Source organism: Pithys albifrons, chromosome Z, assembly GCF_047495875.1.
Source record: "Pithys albifrons albifrons isolate INPA30051 chromosome Z, PitAlb_v1, whole genome shotgun sequence".
Classification (NCBI taxonomy): Eukaryota; Metazoa; Chordata; class Aves; order Passeriformes; family Thamnophilidae; genus Pithys; species Pithys albifrons.
Window position 1 is genome coordinate 51,775,705 of NC_092497.1, and position 15,509 is coordinate 51,791,213.

The 15,509-nt window shown below is 40.9% G+C and overlaps 2 protein-coding genes across 2 annotated transcripts in view; one reads left to right on the top strand and one right to left on the bottom strand.

The window, feature by feature from the left end:
* Nucleotides 1–15,509, top strand: part of ATG10 (autophagy related 10) — a 76,467-nt gene that overhangs the window by 23,654 nt on the left and 37,304 nt on the right. The gene's annotated exons all lie outside the window — the stretch shown is intronic.
* LOC139684596 (uncharacterized) lies at nucleotides 3,651–5,162 on the bottom strand. Its single transcript, XM_071580702.1, has one exon. The coding sequence runs from the start codon at nucleotides 5,160–5,162 to the stop codon at nucleotides 3,651–3,653; it is 1,512 nt and encodes a 503-aa protein (XP_071436803.1).

Sequence of the window (15,509 nt, forward strand, 5' to 3'; positions counted from 1 at the left end):
ACATTTACTTCTGGACGATTAGTTTTGCAATATTTGCTGTGTGACAACCAGTTAAGAGTTATATTAGGAGGTGGGATGTAAGTTTGGTATAGGTCATGCACTATAGGAATACCTTTCCAGAGTATTTGAGCTCCATTGGTCTTGTTTGTCCACTGCTCAGATAGGGGTAAAGGGGCTGTCACACTTGTCATGTTAAAAACAAAAGATAAGTTCAATGGTATCATAAAAAACCGCAATCCTTGTTCAGTAGATTCAGGTAAAGTGATACAAATACCTTGATCAGTATGATTCCATATTTTTGCAAACCCTTTGATTGTTCCCAGGCAAGATTTTTCTGATTTTCACTTTTAACAGTTAGTTCTGATGAGCATACATACAAGGTAAATAACCATACAAATACAACTAACAACTTATAACTACAGTTACCCATAGACTGAAACATAGTCCAAATTTGAGGTTCTTTCATTCACCGTTCTGAAAGATTTTCTTTGTTGAACAGTTACCTGTAAAAGAAAAAAGAAAAGTCTGTCCAGCCCCTTTTTAGGGCCAACATTAAAATGTAGGAACAATCTATCGCGAGCTTATTTTGTGTTCTTTGCCATAAGCATCTTTAGCTTTCCAGGAGTACATGTTCAAGGGTGTGTCTAGTGCCATCGGTACAGCTCCCACGGTAGGCAGTTCTACTAATACAGGCTGTCCAGGAAGGTGAGAGGGTTTTTGATTACTCTCAGGTTTTGATGTTGCTGGTAGCAGAGAGGGAGGCTGTGGATAAAAAGCTGTGAGTCTGGGACAACCATTTACCCCCCATCTGTCATTTATTACTTTTACAGCATCACAGAGTCGTTCAGTCCAATTGGGTTTTTGAGGTTTTAGAAATCGTTTTAGCAGGCCATTTGTTCTCTCCACTATGCCATTTGCTTGTGGATAATAAGGTGTGTGGAATATCCACTGGATTCCTTCTTCTTTGGCCCACTCCTGGACGATAGCAGCTGTGAAGTGTGACCCGTTATCTGATTGGATAGATACAGGTTTTGGGAAAAAACTGAACCACATTTTAAGAGCTTCCAGAGTGTTTGTACTGGTTGCCCGAGGGAAAGCTTCTGCTTGCACCAATCCTGACCTAACTTCTACTCCTACTAACACATACTGTTTTCCCTCAGATTTTCTAAAGGGTCCAATATAGTCTATTTGCCATGTGTCCCATAGACCTTTTTTGTCTCTTATATGTAACGGGGGTTGTTCTAAAGGGTGACACTCAAGTCGGGTTCTGCACTGCTCACATGAGGATATGCAGCTGTGGCACATCTCTCGTGTGACCGGCCATCCCCTGCTTCCTGCTTCTGTGTAAAGGTCTTGTGCTCCTGTGTGCTGTCGCTTTAAATGCAGCCACTCTAACAGTCTATCCCAGTTCTCAGCAGGAGCTTTCACACTTACTGGGGATAGTTTGGCTAGTTCATCTACTTTGTTGTTCCAGTGGCTAGCTGGAGTTTTATTTTCCTGGTGAGAGGCTACCCACCCGACTAAAAAATTCCCTTTCTTTGCTATAGCAAGAATTTCTTGCCACTTTTCTTTCTGCCAAACAGGGACTCTATTCACCTCCCAGTCATTTTTGTCCCAGAAGGGGAGCCACTCAGTACACCCTTTGAACACAGCAAAAGAATCTGTTTAAACATACACAGAATCAGAGGTTTCAGCTTCATGGTTAAATACACTCCAAACTGCTACTAATTCTCCTACCTGTGCACTGCCTTCTCCTTCTGGTATTATTTTGTTTCCAGTGTTTACTTCTAAAGCTGCAGCACGGTATTTCCAAACTTTACCTTCCCTCTTAGCTGAGGCATCCGTAAACCACACATGCTGCAATTGCTCTGAATATGGGGGTGCTACTTGGATCACAGAAGGTAGAGAGTCAGCAGTGCTATTTAAAGTTACTTCATCCTGTAAGGGAAGATTTTTCCGAGCTCCTTCTGTTACCTGAAAAATGGTGCAATAATGTTCAATTTGAGCATACCCTTTCCGAACCGTAGCTCGCTGGGCCACCCCGTCAGGGGGTGGGGTTCCTGCCAAAACAGGCATAATGACCTTAAAGGGTCCCCTTAGAATTAGGGCTTGCTGACGGACAATTTTTTCTGTTTCACGGAAAGCAGTACTCACCACAAACAAGCCTTTTTCCCAGGTGGAATATCGTTTTTCAGCATCTTTAAAGCTGTGGGAATAAAATCCTATAGGCCTGGTGGGACCATCAGGTCCTCTCTGCCATAAGTGTATGGACAGTCCAGAACTTGCAAATCCCCACTCAATTTGTACTGGATCACTAGGGTGTATGGGACCCAGTGAGTGGTATGTGTTGGCCTCAAAAATTAGGAGTTGCAAGGCTTCATCATGAAGGGGAGTCCATTCCCACTTTGCTTTTTTCCTCAGCAAATCATATAAAGGCCGTGCAATTATTGAAAAATCAGGAATGTGTTTTCTCCAAAAAATTAGCAGGCCTAAAGCATGCGGTAAATCTTTTTTGTTTTCTGGTGTTTTAAGTTGGTCTAGGCAGGTGAGTGTATCTGGGGGAATACAAACCATTCCTCCTTTCCACCAAATTCCTAGGAATTTTACTTCTTGTGCAGGAGTCTGTACTTTTTCAGGAGGGATATGTAAGTCCAGAGACTCAAGATGCCTGATAATGTTTGTTTGAGTTGTTTGCACAGATGTAATTTCATCTCCTCCCAGTAAAATATCATCAATGAATTGGTACACTTTTACTCCTGGTGCAGGAGGAATAAGTGACAGCTCTTGTGCTAGTGCATGATGTGCTAGAGTGGGTGAGTGTTTGAATCCTTGTGGGAGTCGGGTAAAAGTGTATTGCTGACCCTCCCATGTAAAAGCAAAGCGTTCTTGATCCTGCTCCTGTAGGGGAACCATAAAAAACATGTCTTTTATGTCAATAGTGGCCATAATTTTATGGGCTTGTTCTTGGATGGTAGCTATTAACTCCGCTAGATTTGGGACTGCTGCAGTGAGAGGTCCTGTATTTGCATTCAGGCGTCGGTAATCTACTGTCAGTCTCCAGTTACCATTTGGTTTACGGATAGGCCAAATAGGTGAATTGTAAGGAGAATGTGTTGCAACCACTATCCCCTTTTCTTTTAAATCTGTAATAACTGGAGTGATACCTTGTCTTGCTCCTAAGGGTAAAGGGTAAGGTTTGACATTGGTTATCAGGGAGGGAGGAAGAGCAGGGGCAGATTGTAGTAAACAGAGATGTGAGATTTCCTTTCCAAAAGCCCATATGTTTCCTTCTTCATCAGTCCAAGACTTTCCTTTAAGGAGGTCTAACCCCAATAAATTGATAGGAAATTTACCTAAAATCATGATGGTTTCAACTGCTTTCTCCTCCCCTGGTAACCAGCATCTTACCTTTGCTGTTATCTGGGGTTGTATGTTTCCAAAAGCGTCTGCAACAAACATTCCTTTACGTGAGGGAGTGATTCCACAAGCAGATGCATCTTCAAGTTTCAAAGCAGATATCTGAGCACCAGTATCTACTAGAAAAGTGACAGGAGTTTTACGAGGACCAATAGGACAGGTTATTAGCAAGTCACCTTTAGAATTTTTGGTAAGCCTTCTAATGTAAATCCAACCTTCATCCCCGGGCTCACCTATTGAGGATGAAGTGAGGAGTTTCCCGTCACCTCCTCTATTTTTAGTTCCTCCAGGGGAGGGGTGGTAGCAGCTTTAAGGGATACCCCTTTTGCTGACCACTCTTGAATTAATATTTCTAATTTATCTGTGGGTTGGCCATCCATTAGGGATTTAGGGATTCCCTTTTGCAAGCCTGCAATCCACAGGGTATTCCGTTTTTCCCTGTGAGTCCCCGTATTTGTGGGTGCTCCCTGCCCAGGAGAAAATGTTACTTTTCGGAGTTTTACTGGAGGAATAGTTGTTTTGCATTCTGTTCGCCGAATTGATTTAGAATCAGTAGTAACTGAAGGTACTGGACCATATTTTCTTCCATAATTAATTAACTCTTGTCCTACTACCCCCCAGGTCCAGATTTTATTTTTATTTTCTCTGCGGTAAGCACCAGGGCTTAAAGCAGCTTCTAAAGTGGCTGCAGCCCTTTCTTCTTTGGTGAGACTTTCTATTTGTCCCTTTAGCTGTATGCCTATGGGTTTCAAAGATTCAGGGAGTCCTCGGATAAGAGGGATCATTCTTTCAGGGTTTACCGGCAGCATCATAGGAGATTCACGTCTTGGTGTTAATTCTCTGTCATGCATCATTTGTAAACAAGCTGCCTTTTGAACACTCTCCACAATTTGATTAACATTTCCCACTATTGCCAGGGGATCTCCCCTCTCTAGGGGGCTGAGCCCCTCAGCCCAATATGCTGCCCTTTGAGTTATAGACCATGGAGCACGGTTATCTCCTGTGGTCAGAAAAACTCCAGCTCCCCAAAATCCCTCAGCTTCTTTTTCTGATAACAAAATTTGATCGCCTCCTGTGAGAGAGACTCTCCAAACATACTCAGTTTCAGATTCTTTAGGGGTTCTGCTGTATTCCTTTTTCAACTTAGCCAATTCAGTTGCTGTATAAGGAATTTCTTTTGTAGTTATTTGGGGTGTGTCATCATCTGACCCCTCATATGTATATTCGGTTTTAATCAGGGGTCGCAGGGCAATAGCCTGCTTTTCAACTTGGTCACGCAAAGGTTTTAGGTCAGAGATGGGATATATTTCTTTAGATGACTCCAGCTCTGTTTCTTTTTTCCCTTCTTTCATTATTCTTGCATATAACTCTTCTCTGAGTACTCTAGTGGTGACTTTTTCATTCCTTATTTCTTCTTGGAGGATATTAACAGTAGTTTTTTGTTCCTCCAGCTGCGTCTGCAAGGATTTTACTAAGTCTTGCAGGGAGTTAACCACTTCTGTGTGACTTTTTTGCTGTTGTACTTTGTGGTTAACTGCAGTAATTAATGCAGCACCTAATATTGAACACACAATAGGTTTTCCTTTACCTTTTCTAGCTCTTACCCCAGCCCGCAGGGTAGAGACCCTATGAACAATTGCTTGAATATTATACCAGTTATCTTGTGCCCACTCCATTCCTGGAGGAGATGGCTTAGCATGAAATTCATCTAATAGATTTATAAGCGCTTGCACATCATTTTCCATATTACCACAAATTTGGAGTGAATATGTTTCCAGGGGGTACCTCTTGAAAATTATAGCAAAATTTCCCAAATTTTTCACTCTTCTCCCTGGAAAGGCCCCTCTTAAAAGTTAATTTCTAAAATTACGCAACAAGTCGGAGCGATCTTTTCCAGGGAGCCCCTCTTAAAAGTTACAGAAAATTTTCCAAAGTCTCGCTCCTTCCCCTGAAGAGTTACCTCTTAAAAGTTACCATGTGCACATTAACTTCAAAAAACAAGACAAAAACCAACCAAACACACAAACAAACAAATTTGTAATGTCAAAGTCCTAAAGTCACAGTCCTAAAGTCAGAGAGGAAGGTACCTTTACTGTGTTTGTAAGATATCTTACTTTGTTTGTCTTATCACAAAAAAATAATCAATCATAAAAATTAACAATTATCAGATTTTTTGGATAAACAGTTTTGCTTCAAGAGAATCCTGTCCGTGACGCCAAATTAATGTGACGTTCAGACCACCCCCTCTCTGGGCAGCTCATTCCAATGCCTGAGCACTCTCTCTGTAAAGAATTTTTTCTGCTCTTCAACTTCAATTTCCCCTGGCAGAGCTTGAGCCCATCGTGCCCCCTTGTCCTATTGCTGAGTGCCTGGGAGAAGAGACCAACCCCTACCTGGCCAGAACTTCCCTTCAGGAATAAGTATCCTTTAATGTCCTTTTTATTTATTTTTTAACTCTTTTTTTCTGAAAACTACTGAGATAACCCTGTGACAAAGATATTGGTGCAAAGGAACAAGTAGACAAGTAACACCAGCAGGGTGATTAGTGATGTCATTCAGTTAATGTACTTCATTATCTTCACATGAAATCCCCGCTGTAATCTGGTACACTTATTTTTCTGGACGCTGCCCTCACATAATTTTATTTAGCTGCTCCTTTCAGATTTTGTACATTGGTGTTTTAAACTATTTCCGAGTTTATTCACCTTTACCTGTTGTCTCCCACAGGCAGCCTGTTGCAGGTGCTTTGGTGTTTCTTGTTCCAGCCAGATCTGGGAATCTTGCTGTGATGAGTCGTTCCCCTGTGCGTGTGAAGTCCTTCATAAAGGACAGCATGCCTCAAAGATGTAAATAATATGTAATTAAAAAATATAATCAGTTTTCTTTAGTGATTGAAGAATGTTTAATAGCCATGCATGAGTAATACAACAAAGTGCTCAAGCAAATCAAATCAAAATCAAGTGCCTCGAAATTTTTTAAATAGTAATTATTAAGAACTGAACACTTGACACTTTTAGCTGAACTTACTAATAATATGTAGTCAGGGAGTGAATAGATGAATAGAAAGAAGTGTGAGGAGTAGGAGGGAAAGGAGCTGATGCAACACTTTGGTAAGGAAAGGGATGAGCCCATTCTAGTAATGTAGAGACTTTTTTTAGGCTGGTTTCAAAATGCCAGAAGTGAGACTACAAGTAGTTTCATTTTCAGCATCAGGAGAGCAGAATGGTGGGTTTTCCTTGCCTTTTTTCTTTTTTTTCCCACTCCCCTGTCCATTTTCTGACTCAACTTTTCCCCTACCAGTATCAAAGAACAGGAATTAAAAATTTCTTATCTCTGACTGTGGAGTAGATACAGTTACATTCATCTGGTGCTACAATAAAATACTTATTCTTAAATAATAAAATGAATACAGAAAACGTCTCAAAAATAAATTAGGAAAAATATTTGTTGTGGAACTAGGCATCAGTTCTGGAGGATTTACAACTTTTTAGGTTGAAACAACAGTGGAAACAGGAAGTTTGGAGTGTGTCACTAATAGGATTTGAAGGCAGATTTGTGGGGTTATTTTTCCCCACTAGTTATTGCAAGTGGCTTGTTGGTAACTGTGGCATTATTAAATTTAATTACTATTCTGGTATTATTCCTAAAAATGGTAAGAGTCTTCCATATGTAACAGGTGATGGACTTCTTAATGAGCAAAACCTGAACCTCCTTCGGGTTTGGTTTTAGCATGTGGTGAGAGTTACAGAATATCTGGCCTTAGAAAACAGGCTTGAGTGGGTGAATCATTAATTGATTCTATTTTAAATAAATAGATGGACAACTTTTGTGTTTATTTTTCTTGATTTCCAAAGGGCAAATTTTAATTTCTGAAAGATATTTAATGGTTTTGGCTGAAGCTGCTCTGACTCCTCCAGTGAAACGTGCTGGGTAGTCTGAGATTTGTAGGAAGGTCATTGGGAAATACGACAACATTTAGGGGTGGAGAAACAGTGTAGCTTATAGTCTTGCTGATAGGAGAAGTTCCAAAAAGACAACCTGGTTTTCATCTTGTAAAAAGGTCTGAAAAGATGCTGAGACAAACATCAAAAGGTTCTTTAACTTTGCATATAAAAATAATAAAAGGGGGAGAAGCAAGCCCAGGGAAAAGACTGCAGACAAAACTGTATTTCATTCTCTTCACGAGGTAAATGGAAATAAATTCCTATTTTCAGTAAAGATGATTTCAGAGGAGGCAGGATGGCTAATGAGAGTGGGGGTGTATGTAGACAGTAATTGCTTCAATCAAGGGGGAAGCAAAATTTGAGAGGAGATCGTGAAGCAGAAAGTAAGGGAGAACTTCTACCCTGGAATTTGTGTCAGGTATCAGAAATCTATTGAGTTTTGCTTTCCTCTCCTGTCCCCTCCCTCTCCCCTTCCTCCCCTCTCCCTCCCCTCCCCTCCCTCCCCTCTCCCTCCCCTCTCCTCCCTCTCCCCTCCCTCTCCCCCCCTCCCTCTCCCCTCCCTCTCCCCCCCTCTCCTCCCCTCCCCTCCCCTCCCCTCCCCTCCCCTCCCCTCCCCTCCCCTCCCCTCCCCTCCCCTCCCCTCCCTCTCCCCTCCCTCTCCCCCCCTCCCCTCCCCTCCCCTCCCCTCCCCTCCCCTCCCCTCCCCTCCCCTCCCCTCCCCTCCCCTCCCCTCCCCTCCCCTCCCCTCCCCTCCCCTCCCCTCCCCTCCCCTCTTTCCCTTTCCCTCCCCTCTTTCCCTTTCCCTCCCCTCTCCTCCCCTCCCCTCCCCTCCCCTCCCCTCTTTCCCTTTCCCTCCCCTCTTTCCCTTTCCCTCCCCTCTTTCCCTCCCCCCTTTCCCTTTCCCTTTCCCTTTCCCTTTCCCTTTCCCTTTCCCTTTCCCTTTCCCTTTCCCTTTCCCTTTCCCTTTCCCTTTCCCTTTCCCTTTCCCTTTCCCTTTCCCTTTCCCTTTCCCTTTCCCTTTCCCTTTCCCTTTCCCCTTTCCCTTTCCCTTTCCCTTTCCCTTCCCCTTTCCCTTCCCCTTCCCCTTCCCCTTCCCCCTTTTCCCTTTTTTTCCCCATTCAAAAGGCAAAAAGCCATAGGTTTATTAGCCTGGCACCAATGGTATTCAAGGTTTGGAAGAAGTTCTTAAAGAAGAAATAAGTCAAGGTTGGAAATGGAAATAGGGTGGAACGCAAGATGGTGTTACAGGAGGTGTAGTGGATGTATTGGCCAAAATAACTGATTTATTGGGGGAAGAAAATCCTGTACTTCTAATCCATATGGAATTTAGTGAAACTGCTATCCAATAGCATGCAGAAAAACAAAGCTGTGTGATGACACTGCGAAAATTCACCCTTGGAGAAATTCTGCGTACCTCAAGTAGTGATTGTAATGCAGGGAGTAGGAGAGGGTTAATTAAATTTGCTGATGGCAAAATACCTGAAGGCATTTTCAGTACAGCAGGAGGCAAGAAATTCCCGTGGAGAGACCAGAGGACCTTGAGGCGCAACAGAAACAGGATGAAATTTGGTGCAAAGTGCAAGGTCATGCACCTGGGGAGGAAGGATAAGGGAATTCTGTGTCTGGGACTCGTGGCTCATCAGTTGGAAGTGACTGAGGGAAGAAATGAATGGATGTTTTAGTTGATCTCAGGATTATTGTGAGCTGCACATGGGCATCAATGACATAAAGACAGGTTTGGGTGTTGCTCTCAGCTGGAACTGGTGTTAGACAACAAAGCAGTTGTGGGCTCACCTGTGTGTGGACTTTCAGCTACTCCTACAAAAAAAAATTAAAAAAGGGGAATTTAAAAAAATCAGATTTTTTTGCTGTGTGTTGACTTTCAGCTACTTCTACTAAAAAAATTTAAAAGGGAATTAAAAAAATTACATTTTTTTGCTGTTTACTTTCAGCTACTCCCACTAAAAAAAAAATTAAAAGGGAGTTAAAAAAATTAGTAGATTTTTTTGCTGTGTGTTTACTTTCAGCTACTCTCACTAAAAAAAAAATTTAAAAAGGGAGTTTAAAAAATTAGTAGATTTTTTTGCCGTGTGTTTAATTTCAGCCACTCCTACTAAAAAAAAAGAAATTAAAAAGGGAGTTTAAAAAATTAGTAGATTTTTTTGCTGTGTGTTTACTTTCAGCTACTCCCACTAAAAAAAATAAAAAAGGGAGTTAAAAAAACTAGATTTTTTTGCTGTGTGTTGACTTTCAGGTACTCCTACTAAAAAAAAAATTAAAAAAGGGAGTTTAAAAAAATTAGATTTTTTTGCTGTGTGTTTACTTTCAGCTACTTCTACAAAAAAAAATAATTAAAAAAGGGAGTTTAAAAAAATTCGTAGATTTTTTTGCTGTGTGTTGACTTTCAGCTACTTCTACTAAAAAAAATTTAAAAGGGAATTAAAAAAATTAGATTTTTTTTGCTGTTTACTTTCAGCTACTCCCACTAAAAAAAAAATTTAAAAAAGGAGTTTAAAAAATTAGTAGATTTTTTTTGCTGTGCCTTTAATTTCAGCCACTCCTACTAAAAAAAGAAATTAAAAAGGGAGTTTAAAAAATTAGTAGATTTTTTTGCTGTGCCTTTAATTTCAGCTACTCCCACTAAAAAAAATAAAAAAGGGAATTAAAAAAAATAGATATTTTTGCTGTGTGTTGACTTTCAGGTACTTCTACTAAAAAAAAAATTAAAAAAGGGAATTTAAAAAAATTAGATTTTTTTGGTGTTTACTTTCAGCTACTCCCACTAAAAAAAAAATTAAAAAGGGAGTTTAAAAAAATTAGTAGATTTCTTTGCTGTGTGTTTAATTTCAGCCACTCCTACTAATAAAAAAAAAATTAAAAAGGGAGTTTAAAAAAATTAGATTTTTTGTGGTGATTGGGAAAAGCCTAATTTAGGAGAAAGGACCAGAAGAATTCATCTTGTTTAAGTCTAGGACAAAAAAGAAAACCTGAATGAAAATATGATTTATCTCTATTAATACATTTGGGGGAAAAGGTTTGGAATGCCAGGGAATGAAAAAAATTCTACTTAAAGTAAAATGTTGGCACTGGAATTTACAGTTATGAACTGACCTTGTATAAAGTCACCCTAGAACCAGAGGAGTGAGGTGGTGAAACAGCTTTCCAAAAGGAGCATCCTGAAGTCTGTGGGTATCCAGATGAATCCATATAAATGTAGTAAAATCCATTTTTGGTGTTGGATACCTGCAGGGACGAAATACTGCACTTGGTAACCCAGAAAATCCCTTGGGCTCCTGTTTCAGTGTTCATTTTGTTATCCACGACTGTGCTGAAAGGGAGTGTGTTTCGAATTAATGCCTTTGTTTATGTGTAAAATCAGACTTTGCAAGGCTGCTGGGAGGGCAGGGAAGCTGGAGCAGGGATTGCAGAAATGGGAATGTTTTTCCTTCTGAAACAGGACCCTCATCTTTATGTATCTCTGTGAGAGGGATTTGCACTCCTGGCCAAGATAAGGGGTCCTGAAATTCAGCCTGGGATCTGATTTGGAGGAATTGTGGTCCTCAAAATACCTCGGATTTTATTCTTTTAAGACCTGTCTCCCAGGTTTTTATGTGAATTTTGCTGGAATCGCCCCCTTCTTTTATGTCCTGATGGGTTAAAGAGGGAGGATGCTACAAGGTTAGTTATTTATTTCCCCTTTATAGCCAAGCTTTGCCTGGAAGCTGAGACACTCTGGTAGTTAAAAATACAATTTTTAAAAAATACATCTTTTTAAATATACAATTTTTTAAATATACAATTTTTTAAAAATACAATTTTTAAAAATACAGGTTTTAAAAATACAATTGAAAAAAATACAGTTTTTAAAAATCCAATTTTTAATGACACACAGTTCTGGATTATTCATAGCTTTTTAGGTTTTTACCTTTTTCTTGGCAGTCTTGCTTCCAACTTTGTTACCAAGAATGTGGTATTTTATATTCCTTGGCGAAATTTGTTTTCCTTTGTCAGTCATCTGGTGTTGCAAATGAGCAGGACTGGCAGACAGGCTCCTCCAAGGAGGATGTATTTTAGGGAAGCAGCAGGGATGGAGAACCCAAGGGAAGGGTGGGATTTGGGATTTGGGAGTGTCAACCTGCTGGAAGGCAGGAGGGCTCTGCAGAGGGATCTGGATAGACTGGAGAGATGGGCTGATTCCAATGGGATAAAGCTCAACAAGGCCAAGTGCAGGTCCTGCCCTTTGGCCACCCCAACCCCTGCAGCGCTCCAGGCTGGGCACAGAGTGGCTGGAGAGCAGCCAGGCAGAGGGACCTGGGGGGACTGAGGGACAGGAAGCTCAACAGGAGCCAACAGTGTGCCCAGGTGGCCAAGAAGGCCAAGGGGATCCTGGCCTGGATCCAAACTAGCGTGGCCAGCAGGCCCAGGGCAGTGACCCTTCCCCTGGACTCTGCCTTGGGGAGGCCACACCTTGAGTGTTGTGTTCAGTTCTGGGCCCCTCAGGTCAGGAAAGAGATTGAGGGGCTGGAGCGGGGCCAGAGAAGAGCAACGAGGCTGGAGAAGGGACTGGATGTGGCACTGAGTGTCCTCTTAAACACCTCCAGGGACAGAGAATCCACCATGTCTTGACCCAAACCCTCTGTGATAACCAGCCCATGGCACCGAGTGCCAGAGTGATCACAGTGGGGTTGGATCAAGGGTTGGACTTGTTGATCTCAGAGGTCTCTTCCAACCCAACTGAGAAGAACAACGAGGCTGGAGAAGGGACTGGAGCACAAGTGCTGTGGGGAGAGGCTGAGGGAGCTGGGGGTGTTTAGCCTGAAGAAGAGGAGGCTCAGAGGTGACCTCAGCACTGTCTGGAACTCCCTGAAGAGAAGTTCTGGCCAGGTGTGTTGGTCTCTTCTCCCAGGCACTCAGCAATAGGACAAGGGGGCACGATGGGCTCAAGCTCTGCCAGGGGAAATTGAAGTTGGAGAGCAGGAAAAAATTCTTTGCAGAGAGAGTGCTCAGGCATTGGAATGGGCTGCCCAGAGAGGGGGTGGATTCCCCATCCCTGGAGGTTTTTAACCTGAGCTTGGCCGTGGCCCTGAGTGCCATGATCTGGTAAAGGGAGTGGAGTTGGACCAAGGGTTGGACTTGATGATCTCGGAGGTCTTTTCCAACCCAATCCATTCTGTGATTCTGTGATTCTATGACTCTATGATTTTCTGGAGCTCCTGCCAGCTGGAGGGTCCATGTGCACCTGGTGTCACCCTGGCAGCATCTCCTCAATCACTGCCTTAGTTGAGGTTTATACTCAGGGAAAAAAACAGCTAATCCTGATGACAGAACTGCAGTTTATATGAGAAAATCTAATATTAATGTGCTCTTTTTTAGGTTAATTTTGTCTGAGTGACTCAGACAGTTCGCAGTTGTGATTGGCAATCAATAGCAATAATATGAACACTGTCATGTTCCTTCGTGGGAATGACAAGGCTCGAAGCAGACAGTGTAATTGTTTGCTTCTCTGCACAGGTACAGACGTGATTGCACCGCTCTTTTCCCTCAAGAACAAGTTCATGGAGGCTGAAAAAATTACTGTGTGAAGTATCAGACAAGGACCTGAGTAAGAGTGGGGAAGTGTGACTATAAAACAGAATTGGCATCGAAAAAGTCACACCGAACATTTACAGCTCAACAGAGTCAAACCTTGTAGCTGAAACATAAAATAAAATCCCTAATAACTCTGTTGAGCTTCCCAACATGACATCCTTTTTCATGTTTTCTTGGGGCTCATCTCCATGACAAAGAATTAAATTTCACTATTTTCTTTCTAATTTTTGGTTAGCAAAGTTACATATTTCTTTCTAGCATCTGGTTTTTTTTCTTTGAATGTTCCAAATTCATCTTGGTTCTATGTATGATAGTTAATATCTGCAATTCCTTCAGTGCCTCTGTGATTAAGAGACAAGAAAAAGTTAATTTTTTCAGGGCACCTGATGTAATAGGGATGAAAGCCACAGAAATTCTGCTGAATGGAACAAAGCAAATACACTGCAATGGTCAGTCTGTTTTGGAAAGGAGATTCCAGCCCTGTTCTACACACACATCATTGTTCATAATTTTAAGGAAATATAAGTATTTTCAGCTTTTGTAACAAAACTCATGTTTCTTTTTACTTTCCCACGTTCATCTTTCCTCCAAAGACTATAAAAAGAATTAATGTTTTGTTCTACAGAGGCAAACACAAGAAAAGAATATATTGGGGTGTGTTTTAAGTCTGCTTTCAGCACCTACTTCTGAGATTAATGCTTATTTGAATACAAGACTAATTTGTGAAAGTGTTTATCCTCCCAGAAATGGTGTTTTCAAGTTAAAGACACAAACAAATCTTGCATCTGCTTCTCTGGCATCAAGTTCTGCTACCTGAGTGAACACTGGAAGTTATTTACCAGCATGGAAATATTAATTTGACAGACACAGTTGGACTGTTTTCCTTGGTTATGTCCAGCAAAATTCTTGCTCCATGTGAAGAAATTCACATTTTTTAGTGTTGCCACCTTCAAGTGTTACTGCATTTTGTTCCTCAAGGTTGCTGAAAAAGCAATTTAATCCTTGCTGTGGAAGGGGCACGTTGTCTGATTGCTCACAGAACTGTCTGGCAGTGGGTTTGTTTTTTACCTTAGGTATTGAGAACAGAGAGTTATTATTCTTCCAAGTGTTATTTGTTAGATTGTTTCAAAGCACAGTTTTTAAAGCTGAAGGTCCCAGAGTGTAGGATAAGTTTGTCTGAGACCTGGCAATGTTAAAGTTGTCCTGTGACCAAAGATTTTCCTGACCTTTGGTGAACTGCTGAGTGTGGGTTTTACCATCTTCGATTTTAAAAATATTTACTGAAAGGACTTTCTAAACACTTTGGTTTTTTACCCCTGAACAACTGCAGCCTGATGATACTATTTGATCTTCATTTTGGAATGTTTGGGGGTTGAAAACAAAGATACCTAAAGTATGAGCTGTGGACTTTACTGCCATCCCTTGTTTTGAAGGTTGCTAATGTTCATCAGCAGAACTGGTTTTGAAGTTCTTTTGCTAAAATAGTGAGCTGTGAGGTTGCTAATTGTCGTGTTCAGTGTTTGGAAATACTCAGCATTTTGGCAGTAGGAATCACAGTAACTAAATTTTACTCTGTTGTGAATTTTCAGTGTAAGTTCCATCCAAGCTCTTCACTTTTCTGTCTCAGCTTTCAGAGTATCTCATGTTTGTAGGGGGGAGAAGTAAAACATGATTACTTTGTAAAAGTAATCTTGATGCAGAATATGCAGCCAGCTCTGTAATGTCACTCTGCATTGGAAAACCTTCTGAAAATACTCAATAAAACCACTAAGGCAAGAACTTTACCTTGAATTAATCCATCATTTCTTTGTAACATTTACTTTCCTTTCAGCCAGTCCCTTGTTGAACAACAAATGGGTCTGTTCAGGGCCTTGCCTTTCCCTGCTTTCTTGGTCCTCCTGGGCTTATTGCTGAAAGTTTTGCCTGGTTCTTTTTAAGGGTGGAACTGTAGAATAATCAAATGTGGTGCAGCTTAAAAAAATTCCTAAGATTGTTTGTGAGAGTTAAAAACCTCAGGATGGAGTTGTTTGATAATTATATTACAGATGGTCAATCTATACTTGAAAGTTGGAACAGATTTTATTTCACAGCAGAGCAACATAAAACCTGTGTCAGTCCACTGGCCTACATTCCTTTTCCATCTTAAAATTGGGAGACAGTGAAAACAAGAAATTGGGGTTAAATTTATGCATGATTGAATTTTACATGTTTTGTGGTATCAATATGAAATAAATTGATTTTCTTTGAGTATTAAGTGCCTTTATTTTTCTTTTTTTCATAGTTATAACTGCAGTCATTTTAAACACTTCTCTTTTGCTTAGTGCCTTTATTTTGACTATTAAGTGCCTTTATTTTTCTTTTTTTTTCACAGTTATAACTGCAGTAATTTTAAACACTTCTCTTTAGCTTAGTGTTGTGTGGATCCTGCAGTAGAGCTGAAGGTGTTCAGAGAATTTCTTCTACAAACTCAGATTTTCTTCAAGAGTTTAGTTTTCTAATTAGGCAAATTAGGTAGTTAATCAAGGATCAGTGTAATCCTACTCAAAATGTGACAACATA